The 15,713-nt window shown below is 47.3% G+C and overlaps 1 protein-coding gene across 15 annotated transcripts in view; it reads right to left on the reverse strand.

The window, feature by feature from the left end:
• Nucleotides 1-15,713, reverse strand: part of DYSF (dysferlin) — a 202,959-nt gene that overhangs the window by 49,448 nt on the left and 137,798 nt on the right. For 8 of the 15 annotated variants that reach the window (XM_032410734.1, XM_032410732.1, XM_032410728.1 and 5 more), the window contains 4 exons: nucleotides 14,600-14,701; nucleotides 14,312-14,473; nucleotides 13,096-13,261; nucleotides 12,529-12,605 (listed from right to left, as the gene is read on the reverse strand). In XM_032410734.1, coding sequence (XP_032266625.1) covers nucleotides 12,529-12,605; nucleotides 13,096-13,261; nucleotides 14,312-14,473; nucleotides 14,600-14,701 — 507 coding nt within the window. Of the gene's footprint in view, nucleotides 1-6,203; nucleotides 6,267-12,528; nucleotides 12,606-13,095; nucleotides 13,262-14,311; nucleotides 14,474-14,599; nucleotides 14,702-15,713 lie in introns of all 15 variants that reach the window. The other 7 variants (XM_032410730.1, XM_032410725.1, XM_032410721.1 and 4 more) reach the window with 1 other exon arrangement.

Consider the following 15,713-nt stretch of genomic DNA (forward strand, 5'->3'; position numbering starts at 1 on the left):
GACAAATTCTGGCAAAAATAATAAAATATAACATCAAGAATTAAAAGGAACATAAATGAAAGAAGAAAAAATTGAAAAAGTAAGAGGTTATTGTGAGAAATGCTACATCCATAGTTTTTAGGAAGAAATGGATAAATTCCTATAAAATATAAATCACCAAAAGTGACTCACATAGAAAAAGAAAACCTCAAAGGTCCTATAGACATTTTTTCAAATTGTATCAGCAGTTTAAAATATCCCCAAGAAAAATACTAAGTCTAGACGGTTTTAGAAATGAATCTACCAAACATTCAGGCAAGAGATAATGTAAAGCTTTTTTCATCCATTCAGAGATTAGAAAGAGTATATATGCCCCAAGTCATTTTATAAGATTAGTATTATCTAAATACCAAAACCTGAAGAAAACAGTATCAGAAAAAGAAACTTCAAGCAATCACCACTCACAGTAATTGATGCAAAAAAAAAATTCCTAAACTAAATATTTGCAAACTGAATCTAGCAATGCAGAAAGAAAATAATAATAATAATATATCATGACCAGGATGGAGTGTTTCAGAAATGCAAAGTTGCTTTAGCATTTAAAAAAAAAAAATCTCTTAATGTAATTCACCACATTAACAGATTAAACAAATTATATGATCACCTCAACAGATACATTAAAAACATTCAATAAAATTTCATATTATTCATGATAAAAACTCTTTGCTAACTAGTAATCATTCGCCCAATGCACCAGTGGTGTAACATAAAAATATTCACTTTTAAATTAGAGCAGATAAGAATACTCTTATCAGTTACACAGAACATTAAACTGAAGGTCCTAGGCAATGCAATAAGATAGGAAAAGGAAATAATAAAAAAGAAAAAGAAATTAGAAGTACACAGAAGAATCAAAACTGTGATTAATCACAAATTATATGATAGACTACACAGAAAAAAAACAGAAAAATCATCAAATCAGTGGAATTAATAAGAGTTTAGCAAAGCTTCTGAGTGTATCAGTATATGAGAATAAATTTCATTTACATACAAGCAAAAAATAATTAGAAAATGTACCTTTAAAAATCCAAGTAAAAATAACAATGAAGTACAAAATAGCTAGAACTAAATCTAATAAAAGTTGTACCAGACTTTTTTGGAGAAAATTATTAAGTGTCTATTGAAAAACATTAAAGAATACCTAAATAAAAGGAGATATTTATCATGTCTGTGTTTAAAAGGCAATATTATAAAAATGTTCTCCCCAAATTGATCCAGAAATTCACTCAATCACAAATCACAACAGTTTTTCTAAAGAAGTTGACAAGCTAATTCTAAAATTGAGATGGAAAAGCAAAAGACAAGAATAGCAATGACACTTCTAAAGATGAACAAGGTAGGATATTTCCTTTATGAGATATGAAGGTTTATTATAAAGCTATAGTAAACTAGACAGTAGAGTATTAGTACAGGAAAGACCAATGGAACAGAAAAGAGAGCCACAAACCAACTCACACTTATATGGAAACCTGATATACGACACAACTGTCCTTATAGATCAAGAAAGGAGAGGTCATTCTATGATGATAAGAATTCACTGGTTATCTACATGGGAAAAAATAAAAAGAAATCTAATCTCTATCTCACATTTTGCACACAACACAAATCAATTCCAGATGGAATAAGGATTTAAGTATGAAAAAAGCAAGATTTTAGAATTTTAGAATTTTGAGGAAAAAATATAGATTAATATCCCCTTTAAAAATTTTTTTAATAGACACGGGGGAGGGTATGTGCTATGGTGAGTGCTGTGAATTGTGCAAGACTGTTGAATCACAGACCTGTACCTCTGAAACAAATAATACATTATATGTTAAGAAAAAAGAAGAAGAAGATAGCAGGAGGGGAAGAATGAAGGGGGGAAATCGGAGGGGGAGACGAACCATGAGAGACTATGGACTCTGAGAAACAAACTGAGGGTTCTAGAGGGGAGGGGGGTGGGAGGATGGGTTAGCCTGATGATGGGTATTAAAGAGGGCACGTTCTGCATGGAGCACTGGGTGTTACGCACAAACAATGAATCATGGAACACTACATCAAAAACTAATAATGTAATGTGTGGTGATTAACATAACAATAAAAAAATTTTTAAAAAATTTTTAAACAATGCAAAGATGGGGGGACAGAGAGAGAGAGATATAGCCTAAGAAATCCAAAATATATATAACAGGAATTTCAGAGGAAGAGGGCTTAAAAATGACTAGAAATTAAGGAAACTAACCTAATAACAGAATTTTCAAAGAGTTGATTCCTTGGATGAAAAACCACCATAAAAGTAAAAATGATAACATAAATCACAAAATTAGGAATGAGGATAAAAACAGAACAGATACAGAAATGTTTTCTTTTATTGTAGTAATATATACAAATTCATACTAATGTAATAAGCAATATCTGGGAATATCTAAGCTACCAAATTGACAGAAGTAGAGAGTGAACAAAAAATCCCCTTCCAAAATAGATCCTGGGCCCACTTTTCACCAAAAAAAAGGACAGGGTAGATGTATCTTATACAATTATACAAGATATGCCTTCCTGAAAATCTAAATTCAAAATTCATGTAACATAGCACCATTTTCTTGTGTTTTTAAGATTTATTTATTTATTTGAGAGAGAGCGCACGCACGTGCGCACGAGTGGGAAGAGGGAGAGAGAATTTCAAGCAGATTCCTGCTGAGCATGGAGCCTGATGGAGGGCTTGATCTCATGACCCTGAGATCATGACCTGAGTCTAAATCAAGAGTCTGATGCTTAACAGACCGACCCACCCAGGCACCCCACATGGCACCATTTTCAAAAAAAATTATAAGTATCCTATTTATCAGCTAAACCATAAATACAATTCACTTGGCCACCACCTTTTAAGTTACATGATTGTTAATCATTTTTCAAATTTAGGTTGATTCATATTACTGTACATTTTATACATAAAGCAAGACTATTGATTTTTTTTTCTATAAACTGTTTATTTAGTGCAATTTCCCATGTGTGTAATTCAGATTCAGAGTGGCTTTAGTGTATTTTCAAACCTCTAAGAAACAGTAATTCTCATGCTGTAGAGACTGTTCAAGAGCACAGAAAAAGAGAGAATACCTCAAAAAAATATTTTATGAAACTATTATAATTCTGATATCAAAACCTAACAGAGACAACTTAAAAGTGATACTTATTAATAGAGATACAAAAATCCTAGGTAAGTAAGAGCAACTCTAACTCATGATCTAGACTAGAAGTTCTCACAAACTTGCCGCTCACCAGAATCAACAAATGCTATTCATTTTCTCCACTAACAATCTAAGGCACGGAGCCAGCTAAAAGCTGGTATGCCACTAGAGCTCCCATAGAGGACCTGCCAGCTTACAAGAGTCACTGTGTTCGTTTCCAAGCCCGTTTATGCCAGTTGTACTAACACGGTAATTAGATCAATAAGCCAATATCACAAAAATATATACAAATTGAATTTAAAAAGGGCATCTAGAAAATGGATTTAATGATTTTTTTAACCGATGAAAATTAAGGATGAGATTTTTAAGTTTTTATTCAAATTCCAGTTAGTGAACATACAGCATAACATTAGTTTCAGGTGAATCACAATACAGTGATTCAATAGGTGAATTCAAATAGATGATGGGGATTAAGGAGCACACTTGTTTTGAAGAGCACCGAGTGTTGTATGGAAATGTTGAATCATGAGTGAGATTTTTTAAAGGAAGGGTATGGGAGGGAGGAATCGTAAATTTTTAAAAGGACTCCACAGTCTGATTTTTCTGCAGGTATCATTAAGATCTCATCAAACTTTAATAAACCTAAAGGAAAAATCATAGATAATTTTGGATGTGGCTTATACCAGAAGGATGACATGACACTCTAATAGCAGATCCAAATTTAAAGAGGTCTTGGCAACATCAAATAATTGGCAGAGGAAGATACATAGACAGGGTTAGACATAAAATGTTTACAGTGTGTATGCATGGCTTTTAATCAGTCCCCATTCAATCAACGTTTTCAATTAGCCAACCAACTACCTGTCTTGATTGCATTGGATAAGAGGACTTCAATTATAGTAAATTATAATACCATGACCAATTGACCAATTTGGGTTTACCCCAGGAATGCAAGACAATTGTACATTGTATAAATAGAACAATAGAAAACAAAATAATCATCTTGAGAAATGCCAAATGGCAGTAGATAAAATTAAATTCCTATACCTTATTTTTAAGCTATTAATAAACTAATAATAAAGGACACAACCTTGACAAAATCAAGAATATCTATCTGAAACTACCAATAATTATCACAATTAATGGGAAAATGGTAGAAGCTTTTCATTAGAATCAGTAACTAAACATGTTTGCTCACTAGCAGCTCAATTATCAAATGTTATTCTGGAAAAAGGAATAAGGTATAATTATTAGAAAGATAGTGACATATATATTACTGTTTGAAGGAAACCATCTTACCTACCTGGAAAACCCAACAGAATCAATGAACAACTCTCAGAACTAATAAAGGAGCTTACTAAAGAGTCTGTTTCAAAGTAAATATACAAAATATTGTTTCCCTATATTCGAACAATAAGCAATTAGACCAAATCACTAAAAAAAAAAAAAAAAAAAAAAAGATATTCCATGTAGATAGCAACAAAGGCTATAAAATGCCTAGGACTAAACATTAAATGGGCTGGACCTATTTAAGGTAAACAAAAATAACTCCTCTAAGAAACAAAATAAAAGACATTAGTGGAAATTAGTATCATTAATGTCCAATGATAGGGGAGTAGTTAAAACTTTATGGATGTTCATATAATGGAATGACATGCAACCACGTTTTTAAAGAATATAAAGATATGGAAAAACATCCACAATATACATTTAAATAAAGGAAAATACAGATTATAAAAAAGTACAATATGATTCCAATTTTGTTTTTAAACAAAAGGATGCACACATGCATAAAAGATATCTAAAAATGTAAAGCACATCAAAATCTTAACAGTGTTTGTCTCCAACTGGTAGGAATACAGGTGGTTTTCACTTTCTGCTTTACCCTGTGTTGTGTTTTCTATATTTTCTACAACGGGTAAATCAGAAAAAATTAAAAATATACATTGCCTCTTCCTAGAAATCCATAAGACGCCAATACAGCAATGCCTCCCCCTGCACCATGAACAGAATTTAACTGTTGGCAGGTGTTATCTCTTAGGGCTCCCCCAGCAGCTCAAGGGCTCTCAGCGTGGGACTTCACGAGGATGTGGTGAAGGCTAAACACCAAGTCATCTTCCCTGAGGGACCCACTAAAGATAACATCAAGAAAATCAGCCCAGTTGCAGACTGTGCGCCCCGGCAAACCTCTCAGAATCTGCTCAAGACTACCAAGGTTCCTCAGTCAACACACTTTTCATGCCTCTGGGAGGGACAGAGAAAATCAACCTGCCATTGCCCACAGAAGCTTCTTGGGTCCCACGTCCCAGCGGTCCAGATCTAATCTAGAGACTTCCCTGTTTCCACTGGCCCATGCAACCCCACCAACCCTCTGGTCCTCATGCCGGTAAACAGGATTAAGGTAAATCCCAGGATTAGGTAAAACCCGCAAGATGCACTAAGAGGTAACTCAGTGCTGTCTATTTCTGAGAATCTTCCCCGAGCTGGCTCCCCACCCCTCCTCCAAGACACAGGACAGGTCAGTGTTTTCTGCTGGATCTCAGGAAATACAGTTGATCCCAAACAACATGGGTTTGAGCAGCATGGGTCCACTAAGACACAGATTTTTCCAATAAATACAATACAGTGTTGTAAATGTATTTTCTCTTCCTGATCATTTTCCTAACAGCATTTTCTTTTCTCTAGCTTACTTTATTGTAAGAATACAGTATGTAATACACAAAACATACAAAATACGTGTTTATTGACTATTTATGTTATCAGTAAGGCTTCCTGTCAACAGTAGGCTATTAGTAGTCAAGGTTTTAAGGAGTCAGAAGTTATCTGTGAATTTACTATCGTGCGGGGGCTGGTGCCCCTAACCCCCATGTTCTAGGGTCAAATGTACTTCCTTTCTTCCCCTCCCACTCCCCTTCCTCCGTTCCCTTCCTTAACTCCCTACCCCCACCCCCAACCCCCCAGGGAAATCAAAGAGCCCACAAATAGGTAAACAATACATACATGAAGACTGGATGGAGAAGATGCCATGTTAGTGGGGGCAGGGCCCAACAGACCGTCTGCAAGCTACAAATTAAACACGCTGGTTAGCAACAGGACTAGAGAAACCACTTCAGGGAAGACTGGACAGCCCCGAGGAAGGAGAGCTCCAACCAGGGAGGCTATAGAAGCTGTGGGAGGAACACGTGTTTTGGAGTTAGGTAAGACTGGTCTAAATCCTGGCCCCACTGCTCTATCAGCTGGCTGTGTGACCTTGGTCAAGCCCCCTGACCTCTCGGAGTCAGCATCCCCATCCAGAGAACAGGTGCAAAGCCCGGTTCCCAGGGCCACAGTGAGTGTGGAGGAGATGAAGGCCACGCGCAGCTAGCACGGCTGAGGCACGTGCAAGGGGCTCGGCCAGTGCTCCCTCTCGCCCGCTTTCTCACTGCCCTTGGCACCACTCACTCAATGCCATTCTCACATGCCCTCCCTACTCAGACCTCCCCGTCTCAGATGTACTCCAAGCTCCCCATCGTCCCTGGTGGTTTCTTCTAACAGCTGGGCCACACCAACCCCTGCTTGGGCACAGTTCCAAAGTCTGGTTTCTGAGCCTTTTCTCTTCAAAGACAGGAACCAGGGCATCCTACGGCTTCCCCCAAGCCTGTAAAAGGGGGGACTCTGAGAGTGTTATAGCCCAACACGCCTTTGCTATCCTAGAGAAAACTTCCTGCATCCTTCTCTGGCATCAGATCCTTGCCTGCCGTCTTCTGGTCCTGCGACTCAGTACTTTATAGGGTGAATCCCTGGGCTGCAGGGTCCAAAGAGCCTCAGGAGTCAGGACTGGAGACAGGTGACTTTTTCAGAGACCACTATAATGGTCCCAGAGAAGGTGACAGCGCTCTGGGTGGATGAGTACCTGTCTAGGCAGACAAAACCAGGAGATGCATTCCAGGCAGAGGAGATAACAAGTGCAAAGGAGTAGAGGAATAAACTATGGCACAGCCGAGAAAGCAAATGGCTCGGGAAGGCAGGCACTGGGCAGCAAGCAAATAAGGCTGGAGGGCTGAGGACACTTGCCAGGACACAGACTCCCAGGGTTAGACCCTGTCTGCCTTTGAACCCCGAGTAGGGGGCTCTGGAAGACTCCACAGGTGGCTGTCCTCTCCTTGACAGGAAGAACCTGGGAGACACACTCACCTGGGGGTCAGAAAGGGCTCAGGAAGGGCAGGAGGCAGTCTGCTGGGACCCAGAGGGGAGTCTTGGAACCCAAAGACCCATCCCTGCCCTGTGAAGGGGGAGTCACTGAGGAGATCCTAACCTCCCCCAGACCAGCCTTACGGCTGCTCAGAGCCAGAAGCACGGGCAAAGGCCAGTGGGCAGCAGGCCAGGCCACTGGATGGTGCCGGGGGGGCTGGCCACATGTGTTGGTGGATGTGGTGTGACCCCTGGCAGAGACTGGATGAACTCCACACAACCCCCCCCCCACCCCCGCCGGCCGCCTCTGCCCCTCCCGTTCTCATCCTGAACCTCACAGAAGCCTTCTTGTTATTTTTAATACAGTTTGTTTTTAGAAAGGTGAGAGGGAAACCGGCAGTTCACCAGAGCAAAAGGGAGAAAAAATAAAGCTAAACACAGTGCTCCAAAGATCTGGTCCGGCTTCCGAAATTACACGTTCCCCTTTGGGACTCGGGCATAATTTGCTGCTCCAGTTCTGGGAGCACGTTGCCACCTTCACGGCGTCCCAGAGACTAGAAGTGGGGCAGCGGCCTCCAAATGAGCCCCAGCCCGGGAGCCGGGGGGGCGGCCAGCCTCAGCACCCCACCCCACAGTGTAGGGAGCAGGCTTCACGCCTCCTGATGTCTTCTCCATGCCAGCCTGCATTTCCCCCAGTACCTGCCCACCTCATACGCATGCACACACGCACACGCACATACACACGCGCATGCACACACACTCACACACGCAGTCCCACTGCCAAGCCCATGCTCCCACTACTTTGCCCACCAGGAAAACCCTCCTCTCCCCTCTGCTGTTCTGACCCCACCGGCCTTTGAGGCCAGCCACCCCCCCGAAGCCTTCCTGATCACTTAGCCCATTCTGACCCACATGGGCCAAGAGAGTCCCTGATCTTTGTCCCTGGCTGATAAAGCATCTCATGTAAGATCAGCAACACACCTCTCATCTCTCCCAACCAGGGTGAAAATTTCAAGGTGTTCTCCTCTTTATCTCTCTTCACCATGCATATGGTCCCCACCCCCAGACCCAGAAATTCTCCTTCTCTGGAGACTTACAGGGGAGCCCCCCCTACCCAGGGTGGGCTCACAGAATGATAGGCAAGAGTCACTCATGACCAGGTGACTCCAGGGGCATCTCAGTGCCTGCACAGTGGGAGATGGGCGGGGTGGGCAGGGGCACCGCCTCTACTCTGAGCTTCTGGACCCTCAGTAGGAGATGAGGGGGAGTATGCTCTGTGTGTGTCCTGCACACTCTTTCTCTCCACCACTTCATAATCAGAACATGAAGAACCAGCTCAATGAAGACGCAGATTAGTAAACAGAGACCCCAACTATATTTTAAAGAGAGAAATGGAGTCTGATTAGGGGTCAGAGACAGAAAGAGAAGCCCAGGAGCGGGGTGGAGGAAAAGATGGAGAAGGATATGTTGGTAGCCGTTCATTCCGATTGTGTCCTTGGTTGGAGGTGATGCCTATTTGTCATAATTATCCTACATCTTCCAAATTTTATATAATTAACATGTATTTATAGCCAGAGAAAAATTAATATATCCTTTTTTAAAGCAGAGCATTAAATGGAATGAAATAAGCTCTGTGCCCCCTCTTTGGGGACATACCCAGGCCTGCCCTCAGAATGTTAAAAGTCAAGGCCATGATTCCTACAACACCACCTACTGAGTCTAGACACACCCTTGGGAGCCTGCCCACACACCTGCCCCCCAGCTCCCCCACCTCTCACACACACTCTGGACACGCGTACACACCACCCCACCCCCAGGCTACGGGTCTAAAATCTACACAAAGGAGAGCCGCACAGACCAAGAATAAACTGTGGAGTTAATTCATGTCAGCCTATCTCCTCCAGGCCCTGATCACCAGAAAAGAGTTCAAGAAGCCAGGCACCCACCTCCATGGGGTCTCCTCACCCCAACATGCCTGCCTACCTAGAAGCTCCACAAGGCCGAGTGGACAGATCTGCTTATACATGCATTTTGGACCATCTCTAGAATTGGCTGCTCCTGAGAGAAACCAAACATTTCTAGAAACCTGAAAAACTCTCTGCCATGTCAGCCCAATGACAACATCGGCAAAGAGTCTGAGATGACATTTCTAATGTGTGGCAGAGTCCTCCCAGGAACTGAGCCAGTGATGGTAAGGAGGTTCATCAGCAGAGAGGAAGTACCACTGAGGAAGGAGACAGGAGGGACTAAGACCAAAGCCAGATCTGGCAAGAGCATGTTTGAGGCTAGGGAGGAGTCCTCAGCTGGGTCTGCAGCCAGGACCTAGTGAGCTCAGCAGGGGAGACCACATCACCATGAGCATGAAACAGGCTGCTGAGAAACACGGGGTGGACAAACAGGAAGCAGGCAAAATCCAGATTCTGCCGGACTTCCCATCCCTCCAGTCCCCAGAGGGCAGGGACTTCTACTTTAACTGGGGGAGGGGAGAAGGGCTATGAGCCCAGCCAGAATTATCTGGCAAACCATTTGGAACTGGTGCCCATTGCCTCCGGGATCTGCCTCAGAATGCCTGGTCCTCCCAAGTGCCGAGTGGTGTGCAGGAGAGACGGAGGGAGCAAAAGATTTCCTGACCAACCAAATATGATCGCTGGATCTCAGAGGAAAACACAATACAAAATTGGTTTTCCCCAAGTCCCCCATCAGACACCATCAGGCCAGGGCTTCCCGGAGACCGGCCCAGGGCTCCCTCCTGGCCTCAGGGTTCCTTGGGAGAAGGGCTCTGCCTCCTCAATCAGACAGGGAGCTCCATGAGGGCAGGGTCCAAGCCTCCTCCATCAGAGCAGGCAGATCTCACTTCCTCCTTCTCCTGGCCCACCTCTGAGGCCCTGTGAGCCCAGCCCCTCCACATGTGGCCACACCGCCAGGAGCCCAGATCCCAGCTCCTCACCCTTTGGCTGGCCAGCAGCTCTAGCCAGAGTGGCCATGTGCTCCCACAAAGAGCGCAGACCCTGCACTGGCTCAGAGCCCAGCCCCGGTTCACTCATGTCAGCGCCGGGAGGGTGTCCAGGCCGGGCCTCCTCACCGTCCACCCCTGGCTGTGCTTGTAGCCGGCAGGATTCAAAATAGTCTCCCCCCGCCGCCCCATCTGAGTCTGTAGACATTTTGAGGGCAGCACACACAGAGAACGGAAATCCTGCTGGGCAAGCCCTGCACTTCCCTGCATAGACTCAGACAGCCCATTGAGGGGGTGGGAAACAGGAGCCAGGATTGGGCAGACTGGAGTTTGGGGCTAATTATCTGCCTAATTCAGCTACAAACAGCCACCAGGCCAGAAGGCACTAGTATTGAACATGGCTGAAGCCTGGGTAGGACCATCCAGAATTTCCACTTGGATTTTCCCAGTCTAGAGAAGCTCCTTCTTAGACCCATACAGAGAGTAGGCAGGTCATCCATCCATCCATCCATCCATCCATCATCCATCCATCTGTCCACCCACCCACACACCCACCCATCCAGATAGACTTCACTGAACACCTCCTTTAAACCAGTCCTGTGCTGGGCATTGAAGACACAAAAGGAGTGTACCCAGTGACTGTCCTGAGCCTGGTCTGGGGAAGGTGGCTGACATTTGCAGAGACATTCAGGACCTAAAGCAAGGGCAGTGACCAAGATATAGACAGGACTTGCAGGAGAAGGGAGGGAGCCAGGGACGAATCCTGGGAGGAGGTGACCACAGCTAAGTTGAGTCTTAAAGAATGACTAGGAATAGACCAGAAGGTGTCCCCAGCAGAAAGGATGGTGGACAGAACCCCAGAGAGTCACGGAGGTGGGAGAGATGGAGAGCGTGGGGCTTCTGAGGACTCTTAGCATCAGAGAAACTACAGAGCAAGCCTCTTGTCTCAGCAGCAGCTAGGCCCACACCAGAGATGTTCCCTTGGAAGTGGCACAAAGGTGAAAGATGCACAAGCAAAAAAAAAACCAGAAATCAGTCTTAAATGTTAGAAGGAAGCCCTGTAAACACATCTCCAGGAGAGCTTTGAGGATCCTGAGCCCGACTTAGCACCCCAGTGCGTTCTCTTGCTCCTGAGGCCGATACTTGTTTGGTGGTTTAAAGAAAACAGAACCTCCTGAAGTGGGACACCATCCCTGGGTCAATAAAGAGGCCAAGAGCCTAAGGACACACGCATTGTCTACACTGGCTGGAGGCCCTGCCTCTGGGCAGCAGGGAAGCTCTGGGAGCCCCAGCGCCAGGGGTGCGACCGGTGACCAGCATCACGCAAAGCCAAGAGGAGGGTGACAACCTAGAAGAGGTAGCAGGTCAAGTCTGGTGCTCACTGTGAGGCCATCTCCACCGAGGGAAGGACTGGGTGATCTTGGCCCTACAGGAACTAGGCAGCGCAGGGCCCAAGGCGGGGAGAGTGCTCCCTGCTCACTAAGAGATGTCACAGACCCCCTGCCATGCTGTTCGGCATTGGAGTCTGGGTCAGCAGCTGGCCCTCGGTTGCCGACTACATAGCAAAGGGATGCCTCTTACCTGTCTGCAGGGTTGGATTCCCTTGGAATAAGATCCCCCTCCTGCCCCTCACCCTTTCTTTTCCTGGAGGCGGAGGGAATGGGGCAAGAGGGACTATTGGCTTGGACACAGATCTCTCCTTTTCAGCTGCTTCCAAGGTGCCCCCACACATGAGCCTATAGATGAATCTACCCCTAAGCAGGGTTCTGGCTGGGGTAAGGCAACGGGGCTAGAGCACCCCCAAGACTGCCTGCTCACTCTCTCCCCTGTCTTCCTTCTCTCTCATTTGCGGCCCCCACCATGATTTCCTGAGTAATTGTCAGGGGGAGCTTTCAACACAGCCCCCTAAGCAGAGGGCCCATTTTTTTTTCACATGCTTTGGGGAAAATGATTGGGTCTTGCCCAGGCACCACACACAGCCTTCCCCCAACCCCTCCACCCCACTCCTGACCAGACTGAAAGCTCCCATCTGGGTCCCTCCACCTATACGGTATCCAGCCCCCAGGGTACGAGGGAGATGTCTTATAGAGGCCCTGTGATAAGGAAGGGAAGGGAGGAGGAGTGGGAGAGATGAGGAAGGGGGAGGGGCAGCCAAGGCCAGCAGAGCCCGAGTCTCTTTCGGGGACCCAGTGCTCGTCTTACCTGCACAGGGATGAGGGGTTCCTTGTCATCGATGTCAATGAGCACATCTTCCCCAGGACTGAGTAAACTCACATCATCTGTAGGGAAGAGTGGTATCCAGGCCCGAGAGGGGCTCCCTCAGGGGCCCTCGCCCCTCTCCAGCCATAAGACTCAGCAGGGATACTGAGACAAGAGGCCCTCAGCCTTCCACACTTCTCAATCTGTGTCCTTCTCTTCCCACCTAGTTCTTCCCTCTCCCGCCTCTGTCTCTCCCATCTTTTTCTCACATTCTCTGTCTCCCCAGTTCTCTCTCTCCCTCCTCATCCCATGGAATCCCTGCCTTTCTCTCTCCCTCAAGTCTTCCCCCACATCCTCCCACAGCAGCCCTGGCCTCTCAGTAGCCCCAAGCGAGGTGATGCCCTGAGGAAGGCAAGATTCCCACCCTCCTGGTCCTGGTCACTTGAGCAGAAACCACTTCTCGCTCAGGTTCTGGTAAGAGGAGGGCTTCCGGGCACTTCTCACCTGGGAAGCCCCACCTGCCTCAGCCCCTCTGCCCTGGCCCTCTCCCTCAACAGCCCCACACCCTACCTGGGCCGCCCTGTGGGGACGGACTCTCCTCGGAGTACAGGTCACACATGAATCTCTCCAGGGAGCGGATGGTACACTGGCCCACCATAGGCCGACGGCCAAACTGGCGGTTATCAATGACCTTGATCACGATGGGGGGACAGTAGAGGTCCTCCCTGGGCAGCATCTGGGCAGAGTGGGAGGGAAGCTCTGGGCGGTGGCCTGAACCCATCTCTGGGAGGCTTCGGGGTGGGGGGGTGCTCTCCTTCACAGAACAAGTTCAAGAAGCGAAGAATGACTATAAACCTGCACATAACCCTCAAGAGCCATAAATCCAAAGTGGTGGTTGCCTGAACCCAGGCACTGGCCAGGGGAGGAGAAGACACACACCTTTTCAGTCTGCCTCTTGAATGCTGTATGCAGAGGCTGACTTTTTCCCCACAGCTTTACCTTCCAAACATATCCAGCTCAGCCTGAAGCTAAAACAACTCTACTTTCCCTGAACCCTCACTGGCTGGGGAGGGGAAGAAGGGAGAAGTTGGCCCAGGTCTCAACATTTCTTGCAGACAGTCCCCCCCAAGTGGATACTCAAGAGTTGGCTTACAGACCCAGATTCTTCTCCTCCCAACCCCAGCCCCAAAAGCACTTTGAACACAACTTGAAATAATTTATATGCTCTCCTTCGGTGGCGGCTTTGGCTCAGCCAAGAGGAGGCTCCTGTTGACAGCCACTGGGCCTGGAATTTCTATAGCGCTTTCATCTTGCAAACCATTTTCCTTTCCTCAGACTTGCCTTACTCCGGCCACTAGGCCCAGGCAGCCCAGGGAGCTGCAGAGGGCTGGGGGCCTGCGGGCCTTGGGGGTGAGCCCACAGCGAGGCTGGAGGAGGACCCAGTCAGGGAAGGTTTGGAGGAACTGCAGAAGGTCAGAGCCCTGGTGGGCCCCTGGGTAGAGCTCCAGGGGGCTGAGGACTGCCCTGGTAGGGAAGGGTGGGTCCTTGGGACTTCTGTGCACTCGGTATCTGGGTAGGAAGGAGCAAGCTGACCCCATTTGTGCTGCTCACAGGCTTCCACTCTTCCAGTGAGGAGAGGGTGAGCACTGCTTCCCCACTTCCACAGACAAATGAGGTGGGAAAGATGCCATGACCTAGCCAGGATCCCACAGGAAGCTGCCTGGAGCCCTGAGGACATTCTAGGCACCGGGAGCCTGGAAGGGGACAGCAGGGAGGTCAGGCTTACCACTTCCATGAAGAGGGTGCAGATGTCGAAGTTGGGGTTCTTCCGGAGGTTCTTGATGACACAGGACTGCACTGTCTGGCCCCCGCACTCCACCACGAGGCTGGGGGAGGAGATGCTGGCCAGCTGGTAACTCTTCATGTTCCGCAGGCCCCACGCCAGGATCTAGGGACACAGAGTGAGGCGAGTGGCTGGGAAGGCCCCAGGCCCCAGGAAAAGCCGGGGCCAGGAACGGGAAGGGCCAGGCTGCCTCCCCACCCCACCCCCACCCCACCCCAGAGCCAGGCTCACCTCTATGGCAGTACGCTGGAGAACCGGCTTGATGTTCTGGGGAACCATGTAGATGTTGGCCTCCCTCTGAGGTGGTGGGTAGGGCAGGTCTGTGTCCTCCGACTGCAGGGGCGTGACAGGCAGGACAGAGACAACAGTGGCAGGAAGACCAAGGCAGAGAGATGAAAAAAGGGCAGGACAGTCGGGGCAGAAAGAAGGACATGTGTGGAGAGAAGGAAACAGAGAGTCAAAGGCACAGGAGTGGGCAGGCAGGCAGGCAAAAATGAGAAAACGAAGTCAGTTTCTGCCAGGCACCATCTTGTCCGGCATCACCATCTGAGCACCTTGGCCTGGGACTCAGGTCACCTTGTTTCACATGAACCCCTCCTCCAAATACAGGCTCTGAGGCACCAGTGAGCTGCTCAGGGTCTCCCCATCCCCCTCCCCCACACAGACACATACACACACTGCCCACTTGCATCCTAGCACGCCCACTCCAGCCCCGCTTGGTCCCAGAGAAGACCACATACCCTCCCCCTAGCCTGGTTCTCCTGCCTCCAGGCTCAGACCCTCCCGACCTACCATCCACTCTGGTGCCCCATCTCCATCCCCCACACCACGCCCAGGCACCTGCCAGCCCCAAACCCTCACCTCTCACATCTGTCCACCATGAAGACAGAACACCTGCTGTTAGCCAGAAAGAAAATGTACAAATAGGAGAAGAGGATTTAAGTGCCCGTCGTCCGTAGGCACTAAAGGGAGCCACTGGGGAGGTTCCTTCACCACCACACACCGAAGATGAGAGCAGTGTGTATCAACTCTGCCTACCGAGGGTCTGCCAGAAAGACCAGGGCAAGAACCCCCAACGATCACAAGGAAACACGCAGGGAAGCAGCTGGGGCAAGGCAGGCAGGTGCCGCTGTGGCTCGAGCAACTACCAAGTCTCACAGTGGTTAGGAGCACAGGCTCTACTCCACCAGCTGCTGAGTTAGGTACATTATTTCATCTCCCGGTGGCTCAGTTTTTTCACCTATAAAATGGTTATTCAAAGTTGCCAACCTCTCAAGATTAGTGTGAGGCTTGAAGAAGTTGATACTAACACTCAGAAGAATGCCTGGTTCACGTGAACCCACAA

Source organism: Phoca vitulina, unplaced genomic scaffold, assembly GCF_004348235.1.
Source record: "Phoca vitulina isolate PV1807 unplaced genomic scaffold, GSC_HSeal_1.0 scaffold12, whole genome shotgun sequence".
Taxonomy (NCBI): domain Eukaryota; kingdom Metazoa; phylum Chordata; class Mammalia; order Carnivora; family Phocidae; genus Phoca; species Phoca vitulina.